General features: G+C 49.1%; 1 protein-coding gene across 20 annotated transcripts in view; it reads left to right on the forward strand.

The window, feature by feature from the left end:
• The window catches only part of CLASP2 (cytoplasmic linker associated protein 2), a 146,277-nt gene that overhangs the window by 86,304 nt on the left and 45,489 nt on the right, over positions 1-14,484 (forward strand). For 6 of the 20 annotated variants that reach the window (XM_074199343.1, XM_074199336.1, XM_074199340.1 and 3 more), the window contains 13 exons: positions 958-1,103; positions 1,534-1,669; positions 2,073-2,143; positions 2,248-2,307; positions 2,903-2,980; positions 3,298-3,465; positions 4,626-4,681; positions 4,844-5,026; positions 6,477-6,500; positions 7,789-7,806; positions 9,645-9,746; positions 9,865-9,891; positions 10,183-10,227. In XM_074199343.1, the coding sequence (XP_074055444.1) occupies positions 958-1,103; positions 1,534-1,669; positions 2,073-2,143; positions 2,248-2,307; positions 2,903-2,980; positions 3,298-3,465; positions 4,626-4,681; positions 4,844-5,026; positions 6,477-6,500; positions 7,789-7,806; positions 9,645-9,746; positions 9,865-9,891; positions 10,183-10,227 (1,114 nt within the window). The remainder of the gene's footprint in view (positions 1-957; positions 1,104-1,533; positions 1,670-2,072; positions 2,144-2,247; positions 2,308-2,902; positions 2,981-3,297; positions 3,466-4,625; positions 4,682-4,843; positions 5,027-6,476; positions 6,501-7,788; positions 7,807-9,644; positions 9,747-9,864; positions 9,892-10,182; positions 10,228-14,484) is intronic. The other 14 variants (XM_074199342.1, XM_074199347.1, XM_074199349.1 and 11 more) reach the window with 6 other exon arrangements.

Here is a 14,484-nt window from a genome sequence, read left to right on the forward strand (position 1 = left end):
GCAATGGGTTGCCAGTGAGAAAGGCATCCTTGGCTAGGCATCTGATCTCAATAACAATCAGAGAAGGAACTGAAGGGGGGCATTCCAGGAAACACTGATTATCAAAGAAAAGGAGGAAAGGAGAGAAGAGGAGTGGGAGGGAAGCAAAGAAGTAAGCATTTATTTACAAAGCAGCATTGGGAGCCTAAATGCTCTCAAGGTACCCCCCCCCAAATGGGCGAGACATCAATCAGATTCCTTTTCTTGGCCACCTTTAGTAACTGTGGCTGCGGAATATCCACAACAGCTTCCTAGGATGTTGGATCAGCTGTCTGTGTCCAGGGCAGAGGAGATGGTCTCCAGACTGGGCATCCTCTAGTTTCCAAGTAGTTCATCCTGTCGACCACTCTCCTGAACCCAAAGAGGACAGAGGAGAATTCATGCTTGGAAATCATTTCCTTCAAGAACTGGAGCCTGGTAGCATTGCCTCTGACTGTGATCATATACTCTGACTGAGTATATGATGACCCAGAGAACCTTCAGAGGATCCAGAGAGGAGAAATGGCATTAAGACCCAGAAGGGAGAGAGAACCTTGTAAGGTGGAGGGATTCCTCGCCAAGAGATGCTGTGGCAATTGGTCAGTAGAGGGACAAGCAGGACAGTGGGAATCACTGCTATTTGCCTATCCTCTCTGGCCCCTGGTCATGGAGCCTTTGCCCTTCCCAGAGACTGTAGATGTGATATCCATTTACAGAGGGACCCCAGTCCCAAGATTGTGGAACCTGCGTGGTGCAGAGCACAAAGCCCTGAGCTCAGGTCCATGAGACCCTGGGCAAGTCCCCTCCTCTCTGAGATTTAATGTCTTCTTCTGTAATTCGCTTCTGTTTCCTGTTCAGGGTTGCTGGGTGTGGTCCAGCCAGAGGCTCAGCACTGGCCACCATTGGTCTTTGACCCTCATGATTATCCTTCTGTTGCAGCTCAAGAAGGTCCGGTCCCTGCTTCTGGCTGGCGCAGCCCAGTATGACTGCTTCTTCCAGCACTTGCGCCTGCTGGATGGCGCCCTGAAACTTTCTGCCAAGGATCTGCGGTCTCAGGTGGTGCGTGAAGCCTGCATCACTGTCGCGTGAGTATCACCTTCCTGCCCCCCCCCCCCCGCGCGCCCCCCCCCCCCCCGGCATTGTGCTCTGGCAGTCGTCCAGATAGTGGGGCTGCTACCTGTCTTTGAAGGGATCCTTTTGGGAGCCTGCAGGGAATCTCTGCATCCTCAGATCCTTCAGGGGCCAAGGGGTTGGGAGCAGGAGTGGTTCTACCACACCTCCTTCAGGTCAGCACAGGAGCCAAAGGGCACATGACTGATGTTGGAGGGATTCTGGACCCTTGGCCCAAGGACGCTCCATGGGCACTCCTGGGATGGCCCCAACTCCTCTGTTTATGGCAGCTTAGAGACTGCTTCTGGCATCTTGAGTCCATGACATGCCAGCCTAGACCAAGATTTCATTCTGTTGTCAGGACCATCCTGACACCTGTCCCTTTTCCCTTCTCCCTGCACACAGACATCTCTCCACGGTCTTGGGCAATAAGTTTGATCATGGTGCCGAAGCCATCGTGCCCACCCTTTTTAACCTGGTCCCCAACAGTGCAAAAGTCATGGCCACGTCGGGCTGTGCCGCCATCCGCTTCATCATCCGGGTATGTCAGGATGGGCTGAGTCACTGTTGCACCCCTGTCTCTCCTGGGTCTGGGGGAGCACCTGATGGGTGGGGCTGCCTGTCATTGATGCCTGGTATGTGCCTGTGCTGCCAGCCTGGCATCGACCCTTGGACAACCAGTTACATCTGGTCAGGAAACATTGAGTGGGTAGTTAGGGAGAGCCCCAGTGGATAGAGCTCAGGCTTGGACACAGTGTGATCCGAGTGCAAATCCAGCCTCAGACATTTCCTGCCTGTGAGACCCTGTCATATGAGCTAGAGAACGAAAAGGCCAGGCTCTCCAGCATCTTTGTCAAGAAATCTCCCATGAGGTCATAGAGAGTCCAGCATGCCAGGTCCCTGCCAGGGCCTGGGGGTACTGAGATACCATTTCTGTATTGCAGCACACACATGTGCCCCGGCTCATCCCCTTGATAACCAGCAACTGTTCTTCAAAGTCAGTGGCAGTGAGGAGGTGAGTGGGTGCCAAGGGGGAGGAGAAGGGCCCATCCTCCTCCAGTCCTTCGGGGGTACCAGCCCTTTCTTCAACATTCACGCTTCTGGCTTTTTTCTTCACAGGCGTTCCTTTGAGTTTTTGGACCTGCTCTTACAAGAGTGGCAGACCCATTCCTTGGAAAGGTTTGTGGAGGGACCCCCAGTCAAAGGGTTCTCCTTGATTAGTGTCAGCATTGGTGGGTGAGTTGGGGTTGGGGGGCTCATAATTGAGGATCCTTGGGAATTGTCCACCTCTCTCCCCTTCACATGAGTCACTAGGCAGAGGAGGACAAAAAACCCCCAAACCCCAAGCCAAGGGATGCCATGGAGCCTCCCTCCTCCCCAACTTCCTCCTCCATCTTCCCTGGAGTAGGGGATAGTTGTCTGTATTGTTGGGTCTGTTCCCCATTCCTTATACCAGGTACCCCATCCTGCAAGTTCAGACTGACCAGTTCTCCCCGCTCCCTTGCAGCCCATTTCCGTCTTTTATTTTTTTAATCTTTGTTCATGCTCAGTGCCACCTTGGGGGACAATTGGAAAATGATCTCCAATAGCCATTTCCTTTTTCTGCTTTGCTGATTGATGTCTCTTATCTGGGGGTGGGGGGGGGGAAGCCTGACAGTGCTCCCTTTGGGAGCCTCAGGAGGACAATGCCTAGACCTGGGTCTAGGGAATGACCAAAGGAGGGCAAGAAGAGTACAGTGTCCATCTGACCACTGAGGGGGAATTGGTCTTTCAGACATGCAGCCGTGTTGGTCGAGACAATTAAGAAGGGAATTCATGATGCAGATGCTGAAGCCAGAGTGGAAGCCAGAAAGTGAGGTTCCCTCGTGTGTGTGTGTGTGGGGGGGGTTCTCTCTCGTCCTCTCTCTGTCCATCTCTGGGTACCCCCCTGAAGGGGCTGCAACTGCTCATTGTTCATTCTCAATGGCTTCTCGGAGGAAATGATCTCGCAATAGTGACTTCCTTTCCTGGTCACCAATTGGTCGGTCTGGCAGTGCCCATGCTCTCCCCATGCACTGAGGAGCCAGGCTTTCAAATAGATCGCTGGACTTTTAAGTTTTCTGAGGCAGAGGGGGGAGAAGTCTATACCCTGGCCCAACCAGGCAACCGTTGCTCTCTTGGTCCTCCTAGGACCTACATGGGCCTCAGAAACCACTTTCCCGGTGAAGCAGAGACCTTGTATAATTCCCTGGAACCTTCCTATCAGCGCAGCCTCCAGACCTACCTTAAGAACTCTGGCAGTGTCACGTCCCTCCCTCCTTCAGACCGATCCTCTTCCAGCTCCCAGGAGAGTCTCAAGTGAGTATGGGAAATGAGATGGATGTGTGAGCTGTTGGGGGGTGGGCACTAGGGGTAGGGAAAGGGCTGCCAGGCCCTATTGGTTCTGTATACAGGGCCCAACAAGATCACCGGCCATAACTGGGGACTTGGGGCCCAACAAGGGGCTCAGCGGTCATGCGTATCATGCTACATGGTTGTGGACCCCAGCCTTCCTGGCCCCTTCATATGTTGCAATTCCCAGTAGCTGCCAAGGGGTACTTTGGGTCTGTAGGCTGAAAAACTCCCTTCAGATCTAGCCCCAGACACTCCCCTGTAGCTGTGGGATTCTGGACAGGTGCTTACTTCAGTTTTCCTCACCTGTCTTAGCATCTCACTCCCAGGGTTGTTGTGATACCACATGGTCTCCTCCTTTGGCACCATCTCCCCTTCCTCATCTCCAGATGCTCAGCCTTTAGGGTCACCCATAGGCTCTCTTGGACTTCCCTAGTTCTTCTTTCCACTCCCATGGACTCTTCCATCTCCCCCAGGAACAACGAGAGGGTCAGGATGGAGCTCTGGTCAATCAGTGCTTGATATTCACTCTTTAGGCTGCCCGAATCCCTCATTCTTTTTATTCAGAAATGGGAGACAGCAGAAAAGAGATTGGTTGAGGGAATAGAAAGTCCCCTGGAGTATTGAGGCGAGGGGCAGGGAGCCCAGGCCATCTAGATTCTTCAGGAATGACTGCCAAGGGGAGGGAGGCACGAGGATCAGGGGAGGATGCTGAGGTCGCATAGGGGCTCATGCCTCCTTGACGAGTCCATCTTCCCTGATGAAAAAGGCTTGTCTTAAAGAGGATGAAGCCAAATCTACGCTGGAGGTAACATCAGGACCTTAACCAGCTGTGTCCTTCACTGTCCACCAAGGATGCCACCCCAGTAGGGCCTGACTCCCCATCATTAGCACCATTGAAGCCTGGCCTCTCTGTTGTGGAGCAGGGCCTAGAGTGGCAGCTTCAGTAGAGGAAGGTTCGGGTCAGGGCTTATCACCAGAGAATCCCAATCCCTCTTTGGCTGTGTAAGGCCTATTTCCACAGCACTTTCCAGAGTTATCTTCATGAGTGTGCCGTCCTGCCCATCTTCGGCAGCCCAGAGCAGGAGGCCTGCCCAGAGATGACAGACTTGCTTTCTATCTTTCAGTCGTCCATTCTCCTCCAAGTGGTCTGCGGGGAGCACCTCAGCTGGCCCTGGGAGAGGTGAGCTGCAGTGAGATTGGAAGGGAAGGGCAGGGGGTTGGCACCAAATTGACTTCATCTCTATTAATGAGCCATTTTTCTTGCTGATTGGAGGGGGGTTAAGGGAAGGGCTTTCCCCTACTTCCTCCCACCAGTTATCATGCTGCTTTGTTCCTTTTCCAGCAGTGTCTTCCAGTAGCAGTAGAACGACGGGGAGCCCTGGAAGTCTTCAGCGGTCCCACAGTGACATTGATGTAAATACCGCTGCAGGGGCCAAGGCCCGCCATGTTGCTGGGCAGGCAGGTGGTGGTAGCAGTGGGCGCCTTGGCCCTGGTACCCTCACTCCTGGGACTTACGCTTCTCTAGGTGAGGGGGGGGAAGAGGAGAAAGAGTGTGAGAGCAAGGGAGGGAAGTGGAGAGACAGACAGAGACAGAGAGAGATGGAGAGAGACAGGAGAAGAGAGATGAGATGAGGGGGGACAGACAGAAAGAGAGGTAGAAAGAGAGAGACAGACACAGAGAGAGAAGAAGAGAGATGAGATAAGGGGAGAGAGACAGACACACACACACACACACACACACACACAGAGAGAAAGAGAGAAACAGAGACAAAGAGTGCAAATGCATTGGGTTGGGTTTTTACAAAGCCCCAGACTGTGTTCCCAGTAGCTATTGTATATTTCTGTGGGCCAGGGAAACAAAAGGAGCTAGTTGTGGCTGTAACATGTCCACTCTTGTCCTCTGCTGCTTCCTTGACTGCCCATGGATTAAGGCTACTGCCCTCAGGCTTCAGAGCCAAGTTGGTACCTACTGCTGCTGGCTGTACTTCTCTCGGGCCAAGGTGTTTTCTGGCTGGAGCATTTTTGGAGCCAGAATTTCAGAAACACTCAACACCCTCAGTACTCAAACAATCTCTCCATGTTCTAACTTTTTTCTCCACTTGTCAGATTGCCTTGACCCTGAGCCTCTCTGGCAAGGCCAAAGGCACCTTTGTGGCCCTTGGGCCAGTTTGTCCCAGGCCCCCAGCCCTGTCCTAGAGACTTGTCCCTGCTCTCTTCCTGTGGCTGACACCCCTCCTCTTGCATTTTCTAGCTGTGTGTGTGTGTGTGTGTGTGTGTGTGTGTACATGTGTGTACGCATGTGCATGCACATGGGTGGGTAGATGGGTGTATGTGTGCTGCTGCTGACAAGGGGGGCATTTTGGCAAATTTCTTTTATTCCCAGTGAACTCATAGCTGAATCACAGATAATTTAAAAACAAATTTTCTCTCAAATTCTTCCCTTAAATGTGTTCATTCTAACTGTTTTCATTGGAATTTTATGTCTGCCATAGCAGACCAGGGGAAAGTTCTTTCTTTTCAAGGTTAGACACCTTGGAATTAAGGCTTACAGACCTCCATCTTTGAGAAGAAATTGATTTTCAGAGTAACACCAGTGCAGGTCTTCCCTGGGCCAGAGGGAAGGGGTTTAGACTAGAAGACAGGAAAGAAATCCCCGAGGTCTTTCAGAGAGAGACAGAGACTGAGGAGAGAGAGACATAGAGAAGAAAAGAATGCAGGTGTGCAAGTGTTGCAGGCTTTGTTTTCATTTCCTTCCCCAGATGCTTCTCTGGTGCCACTTTTGTAGCCTTACTCCTTGCTGAGAGCCCAAAGGTTCTTTACCAATAGGTCCATAAGCCTTAAGCCCTACCTTTCCCTTGGGGAAGAAAGGCCAGTTCAATAGAGGTTTCCAGGAAGAAAATGTTTGACATTTGTCTTGAGCCTTCACCCTTACCCACTGAGTTTTCCTTTGTTCTTTGCTTACTTGTTTGCCAAAGAGGACACATCGGACAAGACAGATGGTAAGAACTTCCTTCTTTTTGAACGTCGAACCTGAGAGCCAGGTATCTTTGTGGAGACTTGATGCTGTCTGTCCCTGCCTCCCAATTCTGGAATGTTCTTTTACTCTCATTGATTGGGAAAAGAGCTCTCTCATTGCCTTCACTGGCTTTCCTGGCCCTTGGTCCTGCCACCATTTTGATTTTCCTTGGTTTTTTTTATACCATGTTAGACCTCATATCAAAGAAGGCAGGTGTTCTTGGGAAAAGTCAAGTTGATGCTGATTGGTCTTTGTCATGACTCCTGCATTTGGCAATTGATCTGAGTCCTTAGAATTGGAAGGACCTTGGGGATCATCTGATCTTCCTCTCTGAGGCCTCAAATGGGTGAGGCATCAGCCCCGTGCTGCCCACCAAGTGAATTCCCAGGTTCCTCAGTCTCGGGCAGCTGATGGCTTGTCCTCTCTAAATTCAGGAGCTTTACAAATGGCCTCTCCCCATCCAGGCTTTATAGCTACTGTGTTGAGAATGGTTGGAATTGTACTTATTTATATCTTGACTTGAAGTCTGAAATTTAGGAAAATGGCAGAACCCTTAAAAATTCATACTTTTTGTGGGCGGCTAGGTGGCGCAGTGGATAGAGCATTGGCCCTGGAGTCAGGAGTACCTGAGTTCAAATCCGGACTCAGACACTTAATAGTTACCTAGCTGTGTGGCCTTGGGCAAGCCACTTAACCCCATTGCCTTGCAAAAACTAAAAAAAGAAAAAAGAAAAAATGAATTCACATTTTGTGCTTCTTAGCTGGTTTTTAAGGCCCCTGAATGTTTCATTTTTATTTTGTAGTCTGAAATGAGAAGTCCTTTGGTTTCTTGATGTCCACTGAATTTGAACCAAGGGCCTTTTAACGTTATTCTCCCTAGCCTGCTGCAGTTGTTCAACATGGCGGGTGGATCATGGCGACCTTGGTGTCACGCTTTGGGGAGTTGAGCCCCTTGATTTGAGACCAAGGAAGCCCTGCAGTCCTCTTTCACCTCTAATGTCCCAGACAGGGAGACATGGCCAGTGAGGGAGGCCACCTTTGGGATTGGGGTCACCATTTACTCCCAGAATCTTTTTGGCTTTTGTTACTGTCCAAAATGCCCCAGGCTTACTTAGTACATGGAGAGGCCAGCCTCTCTTGACCCTGAGTGGTCTTCAATGGCCCAGGAAGGCTGACTGTTTTTTTCTAAGTATCACAGTGCTCTAAGGTATTGAACCCATTCTTTGTAGAGTTGGTTGAAATGTCATTGTTATTTTATTTTTCCTGTTTAGGGACAGCTTCTGAAGATGGTAAGAATTACACTCTGTCTTTAATAGCATAGATAAAACCCTTCATCATAATGTTTCCATTCATCTTAAAATCAAACTAAGATCATCTCAGAGGTTTCAGACTAATTTTCACTGGCTTTTTCACCTGTTCGGTGGGTGCACACATGTATGTATATGTTGGTGTTTAGGCACAGGTTGTGTGTGTGTGTGTGTGTGTGTGTGTGTGTGTGTGTGTGTGTGTGTGTGTGTGTTTCCAGGGGAGGGGCTATCACTTGCCTGTGATTTTCATTTGAAATCATTGGCTGCTCAAGCATCATTGTTTCACCTGTTTAACCATATCAAGTATAAAATTGACAGAATCATTCCTTTTCCAATCAAATACTTAACAATTTGCTTTAATTTTTAATGTCTACATACCTTTGCTGGGGGTGGGGGTGGGAATGCTGCTGTTTGTAATGACCTCACTGAGGAGTAGAAGCACCTCTAGTTTGGATCTCCCTTTCAGAAGCCTAGGGACCCCTGCTCTGGTCCAAGAATTAGGCAGATCAGTGTTTCACTTGAACTGAGGATCCCCACATTGTCCCATCCAGAAACCCAGTCTGTCCTGCTTCTTGAACACATGTTATCGGCTTAGTCTGGGAATCCCTGGGGTGGGACTGTCAAGGATGTCCTTTCTGCTTCCCCTGTGAGTTGGCCCTTTTCTCTGGCTTGTTTCTTTCTTGCTGTCTTACTCTTTCCTCCACCTCTTAGTTCTCCATTTGTCCTTTTTTTCCTCCTTATTTCCTTGGGTCCTGCATGAGCCAGGGACATCCCATGATTCTGTCTCCAAACCAGTGGTCACTGACTAGGAGTCTTGCCAGTGTGATGGTGCTTCCCAGTGATTTTTTTTATAAAGATTTTATTTATTTTGAGTTTTACAATTTTTCCTCTAATCTTACTTCCCTCCCTTAACCCCCCCCCCCCACAGAAGGCAGTTTGCTAGTCTTTACGTTGTTTCCATGGTATACATTGATCCAAATTGAGTGTGATAAGAGAGAAATCATATCCTTAAGGAAGAAACATAAAAAATCTTAAGGAAGAAACATAAAATAAAAGAGATAACAAGATCAGACAATAAGATACCAGATTTTTTCCCCCCAGTGACTTTTGACAAAAAGATAGGGGCTATATTTAGTATCCTAAAAATAGTTCCTCCCCAGCACGCTCCCCTTGGGGGTTCCCACATTTGGTCTAAGCTCCAAGTACAGCCCAAACTCAGTCAGGGTGTATTTGGGAAATACTTTTTAAAATGCATAAAAATGGGATTAAACAGAGATGAGGTGAATAATGTCACTTTCTAAGTTGACATATGACCCCAAGGTAGAGTGTAGTGACCCCCATTACAGCTCACTAAGACTTATGGGCTTTGGGGGGAGGAGGAGGAGAATCAATGACTTGTGTACATTTGAGAAAAGATATCCTTTGTCATCCTTCTGCTAAGAAGGGTCCTGGCCAAGTGGAGCGGTAGCCGATCCCTAGGTCTTCCCAACTTGCCTGCTAGCTCGTGTCTGGTGCCATCTAGTGACAGCCACGATGAGAGGAAGGGAAGAAAATGCATGTGAATTTGAGAAATGGACTTTTTCAGTCATTTCAGTGACAGTTGGTAGGTCTTCCTTGTATCGGTCTCTCCATCATTTTTGCCTTTCAAAGCTTGATCCAGAAGCATCTATCTGGGAAAGCATAATTGGTGTTTGGTTTTGAATCCCAAGGTACGTCAGTGCTAGGCCCCTCCAGCTTCCAGATCTATAGAAAAGTGTCCATCAGCCTTTCTCACAGTCTCAGCAAGAATCATGTGCCCTAATGATGTCTTCTTTTATCAGGTCGAGTGCGATCCAAACTTTCCACGGCAGTTGCAGGCAGTGCCAATTCCAAGGCAGATTCCAGAGGCCGTAGTCGGACGAAGATGGTCTCCCAGTCACAGCGTACGTATTTTTCTCAGTTTTGCCTGCTGGGCTGGGGGCTAGCCAGCCAGGTGTTTGGACACGGCAGAGCTCTTTTCCAAAGAAAGGCCACCTACTGAGTTGTTGTTCTGTGTCTTAGGTTCATCGTCACCCGAAAAAAATGAAGGTACTTTCCCAGTGCGGCTTGGGCTGGTTGTGCATGTGTCAAGCCCTGTTCTGTGATTGCTATGTGTTGTGGGCGTGTTGTTAGGGTTGGGTCGTCGGTGGCCATCCTGTTAGCAGCAGGGCCTCTCCACCTCTCAAGAAGTCCCAAAGATGGTCCCAGCACACATTTCCCTTGGTCCCCCTTCCCTGCCCCCCCCCCCAGAAGGTCCCCTCCTCTTAGTTGATCCATCAGCCACTGACTCGGGTAGAAGGATGAGCACACACAAGGTGATTTCTCCTTGTCCTCCCTCAGAACCTGCTGCCTCAGCACCTTGTTTCTGGTTCGAACTGCAGGCAGGTATGTGCTGCCTCGACTTCTTCACAGGAGGGGGGGAAGGGGAGGGAAAGAAGCATTTATTCTGTGTCTACTGTAAAAAAGGCTGGGCATTTGACAAGTACCCCACCTGAAGAGGTGACCATTTCCATGATGTCCTCGTTTCCTGTAAGCATTGCCACAGCCCTTTCAAATGAATGTATTCGGTCATCATTCACTTGATTAGCACAAGCAGAATCTTCAATCCCCAGGTAAATCAATGACTGATGAGGAGTCTCTTTCGATGCTATTCCTGATTCCTTCTGGTGATAGTGCTTGAGACAGTCTTTTCACTCACTCCCCTCTCTAGGTTTTCCACTGACCCTTCACCTCTGGCATTCAGGGGGAGGTCATCCTGAGGACAGGCTGACCTCCATCCAGGGATGTTTCACCCCATTTGTCTTCTGTTATGAAATGTCGTAAGGAATGACAAAGGATTACAAAAAGGCTGGTTCTATAGAATTTATCACAGTTTTTTAAACAACTAACTGACAGAGACCCTGCTGCAGCCTGAGACTATCTAACTTTATTGAAAAGCTTCTTTTTTTGCAATCTGAAAGGAAAAAATATTAGGAATAAGAATTCAACTTCTAGGTAGCCAGCTGAGACCAACTACTTCATTTAACAGATGAGGAAACTGAGGCCCAATTGCTTCCCCATCGAAAATCTGTACTCGATTTCAGCTTGGTATCATTTGCAATCACATGAGCATAACACAGGTAGAATCTGCTGCCCCGCAGGTCTGCAGAGGCCAGGTGTTAGTAGCACATGTTCACTAAGGCTTGCCCAAGAGAAGCCCCTTTTCAGATGGCCCAGATTCTGGCTTTTACATTCAGTTCCCACCCCTGCCATATATATGTGAAGCCAGAGATGCCCATGGAAAACCAAGCTGGTGACCTTGTGTCTATACAAACATTTTCTGTTCAGAAAATGAGCTCCCCCTGGGTGGCTTCTGCCTCTCACACATTTCCTGACAAATGACATGAAAGAAAGGCACCTGGCCTCTCTAGTTGAAGGAGACTAGAAGGAAAGCCAGGGAAGGGAGCTTCCAGTTCTTCCTTGGCTTTTGGAGCTAGTCTTTATTGACTTCTCCAAACTGTCCCTGGTCTGGGGGTGGGGTTTCATCTTGGCCAGAGGAACTTAGAGAAACTGAGACAAACTCCATTCAGGCTTTGGTCCTGTGAAGCAAACCTTCTGTTTATTGAGCCAAAACATTAAAAACCAGTCCTGCCAAGCCCTGAGGCCAATGGCAGCATGGAAACCTAGGTCATGGAAGTTTTCTAGTTTGCCTGTCTATGTTTGTGCTTCCAAAACTCTCTATGGAATAACCCTGGTTGTGAGCTATATATACATGAGTTTCAGGTCATCTTTTTCTGCTCTTCAGTTATACTGGAGGATAATACTTGGTTTTTCCATATTTTTTTATATCACCATTAAGAAAAATCCCATCAGAACTCTTGGATTAAAGCAGGTGTGTGTTATGATCATTGCCCAAACTAAAGGGGATGGGAGTGAGAAGACTCCCAGGGGGTGAAATTCATCCACAAGCCTCATGATTCCCTTTGTGGTTGGTATGTCCGGATAGCATTGGGTCAGTGATTAACTGTGTCCCCTCTTCTCATTGACGGTGCCTCATTCATTGGGAATGGGCTTTCTCAGTGGTGAATTTTTGAAGCCTCATTTGACTGTGATCTCCATCATACCTAAGAATGAGTCCATCCAGTGCAAGTTGACTGCCTTCATCCTTTCAAGGCTGTTCAGTTTGGCCTATTGAAAAGATGAAGTAGAGAGGCTGGCTTCTGTGGCTTGAACCCACACATCTTCTTAACCTGGCCATGAGCACCTGGGATGCACCATGGGATGGGGACATTGGTGTGAGGTGACTGAAGCGTTCCTATTTCTGTTGGCTATTTGTGTTGAATCTGCTCTGCTTCTGCTCCTTCCCTCTTCACGGATCCTGCCTTTACTCCTGCTAAGGATCCCAGTCGGCTAACCCCCTGGGCGGTAAGAACCCGCAGCTTAGACATGCGCATGCCTTTTTCTGTCACCCATTTGCATCTCCCTTTGAGGGCTCTATTCAGCAGAAGCTCTAGCTTTCCTTCCTCATGACTATCACCTAGCCTCCATCAGGGAAGATCCCCATAAGCACAGGGCTTCTTGATCCTCAGTATGAGGAGCATGCCAAGCTGGTCCAAGGATGGGCTGTGGGCAGAGACCCCCCTCAACCCCATTTTTGATGCTGCCTCTGGCTGGAGATCCTCTCACTGGTGCTTCTGGAACTTGGTAGCCTCACATGGAGAATGGGAGAAATGCCCTCCATATTCCTTCTTTCACAGCTTTCCCCAGTGTGCCCTTCATAATAGTAGTGATGGATGACCTGGGCACTGCCTCCCCACTCTAGGTACACTGCTCCCTCCAGTTTAGAAAGGTGCTGCAAAGCCCAACTAGCTAAGAACGCCCTAGAGTGAGCCTTTGGCTCGCCAATGGGGCAGGACAGACTGGAAAGCACCCCTGGTCGGCCTTCCTTTCCCCTTTATTGTGGGTGGCTAGAGGAAAGAAAGCCTCTGGGTCTATTTGTGAGCCAGGGAAGTGCCCGCGCCCTTACAGGACCAAAGAAAGAGAATGTCTAGACTTCGGTTTGGCTCCTGAAGCTTCTGCCTAGTGGTCTCTGCTGAATAGAGCCATTTATCACCTCTGCCCTGACATCCCACCGTCTTGTACCCATACAGCTCTCATGAGACTCAAATTGTGTGTCTGCGGCAAGGGGGGGAGGTGTGTGGACATGTGTGGTGTGTGTGTGGGGAGTGTGCATACGTGTGTGGTAGGTGTGCACATGTGTGCATATGTGTGTGTGTCTGTGCATGTGCTCCAACACTGCATAGAAGACCCCTGGCTGCCTCCTGCTTGGGGCTGCTCTGTGAAAAAGCCACTGCCAGAAGGAGACACTGTGAGAGGAGCCTTCTCAGAATTGCCGCGTCTAGAGGGCTCTTCTCTTGTGGGGCGGGACATCTTTATCTTCTGCGACTGTAGAATCTCTTGGAAAAGAAACTTCTTTTGTCCTTTCTGAGCCAGTAACATTTTGGGGTAAAGAGTTAGAGAAGCTGAGACCAAGCCTTTGCCATTTACGGCTTTTACAGGGTGGTTTGCATCTTCGCCTGTCATTGATCAGCAATTTAAAAGCTCAGATCTGGAAGATTCTGGTTCTTTCTGCATCCTTGGAAAGGAGAGAAAGAGGGAGAAAACCTGAGTTGATCTTGGAGAAGAGAATCCTGTTGGGGACTGGCCAGTTGGAATGAATGAAGTTGGTCAGATGTTGATGTCAAAGAAAAAATTTACCCCAAAAGAGGAGAAATGACTGAAACTTTGAAGAACACTTTCTCCTGGTTATGAGAGATGTGAGATCTAGGCTGATTACAGAGAGTGGAAAAAGATTGAAGATCAATTTGAGTAGGAGAAGGGAGTTGGCAAGCCCAGAGAAGGGAAGGAAGGGAAGGGGGGGGGGATACAGACTTCTTCAGGGCCCTTCTCTTGAGGGTTGGTTTCCCTCCTGAGGAGCAGGAACGAATTTAAGGGAGAACAGATCCTGGCACAGATAAGGATGGTCTCTGTCTCACTCTGAGAAGATGTTACCAGGAGGGATTTTTAAAAGTGTTTCCATCAGTCAAGATGCCTTGGGCAGTTAGCTGCCCAGGTCCTCAATGAAGGCAAAACCTGTGGAAAAGAGACAAATTTAAGAATGCCTACCAAGGACTGGTATAAACAGATTGGTGGAAAGACCCAGGATAAAGACCTGTCTGCCTATTTCTCTGCCTCATCCCCCCACCTAGGGGACAGAGGGGTCCCTGAGGAGGAGGCAGGACACGAGAGTCACTGAACCCAGTTTCTTGACAAAGACGCCAGTCAACACCATGGCCTCAAGTGTTCCAGAAACAAACAAGAGGTTCTAACACCATGGCATGGGTCTTGGTGGGAGAAGCATCGTGACCGATTGCAGCGCCGAAGGGACATGCTGTCTTCTGGGAGGCAGGTAGTCAGGGAAGGTCACAGAAGGAAGAGATGGGGAAGCTGGACTGGAGGAGGAAAGAGCAGAGAGACAGGACAAGGTGATGGGGGAGGGGTCAGCTGAGGAGTTTCTTCATCCAGAAGGTGGCTAATTGCTTGCTCATGAATGCTGAGTCATCCTGGGGTGTGGAAGAATCTTCCCCCATGGCATTGTTTGGGTGGAAGAAATGAAGCCTTGGT

This window comes from Macrotis lagotis, chromosome 8, assembly GCF_037893015.1.
Source record: "Macrotis lagotis isolate mMagLag1 chromosome 8, bilby.v1.9.chrom.fasta, whole genome shotgun sequence".
NCBI classification, from domain to species: domain Eukaryota; kingdom Metazoa; phylum Chordata; class Mammalia; order Peramelemorphia; family Peramelidae; genus Macrotis; species Macrotis lagotis.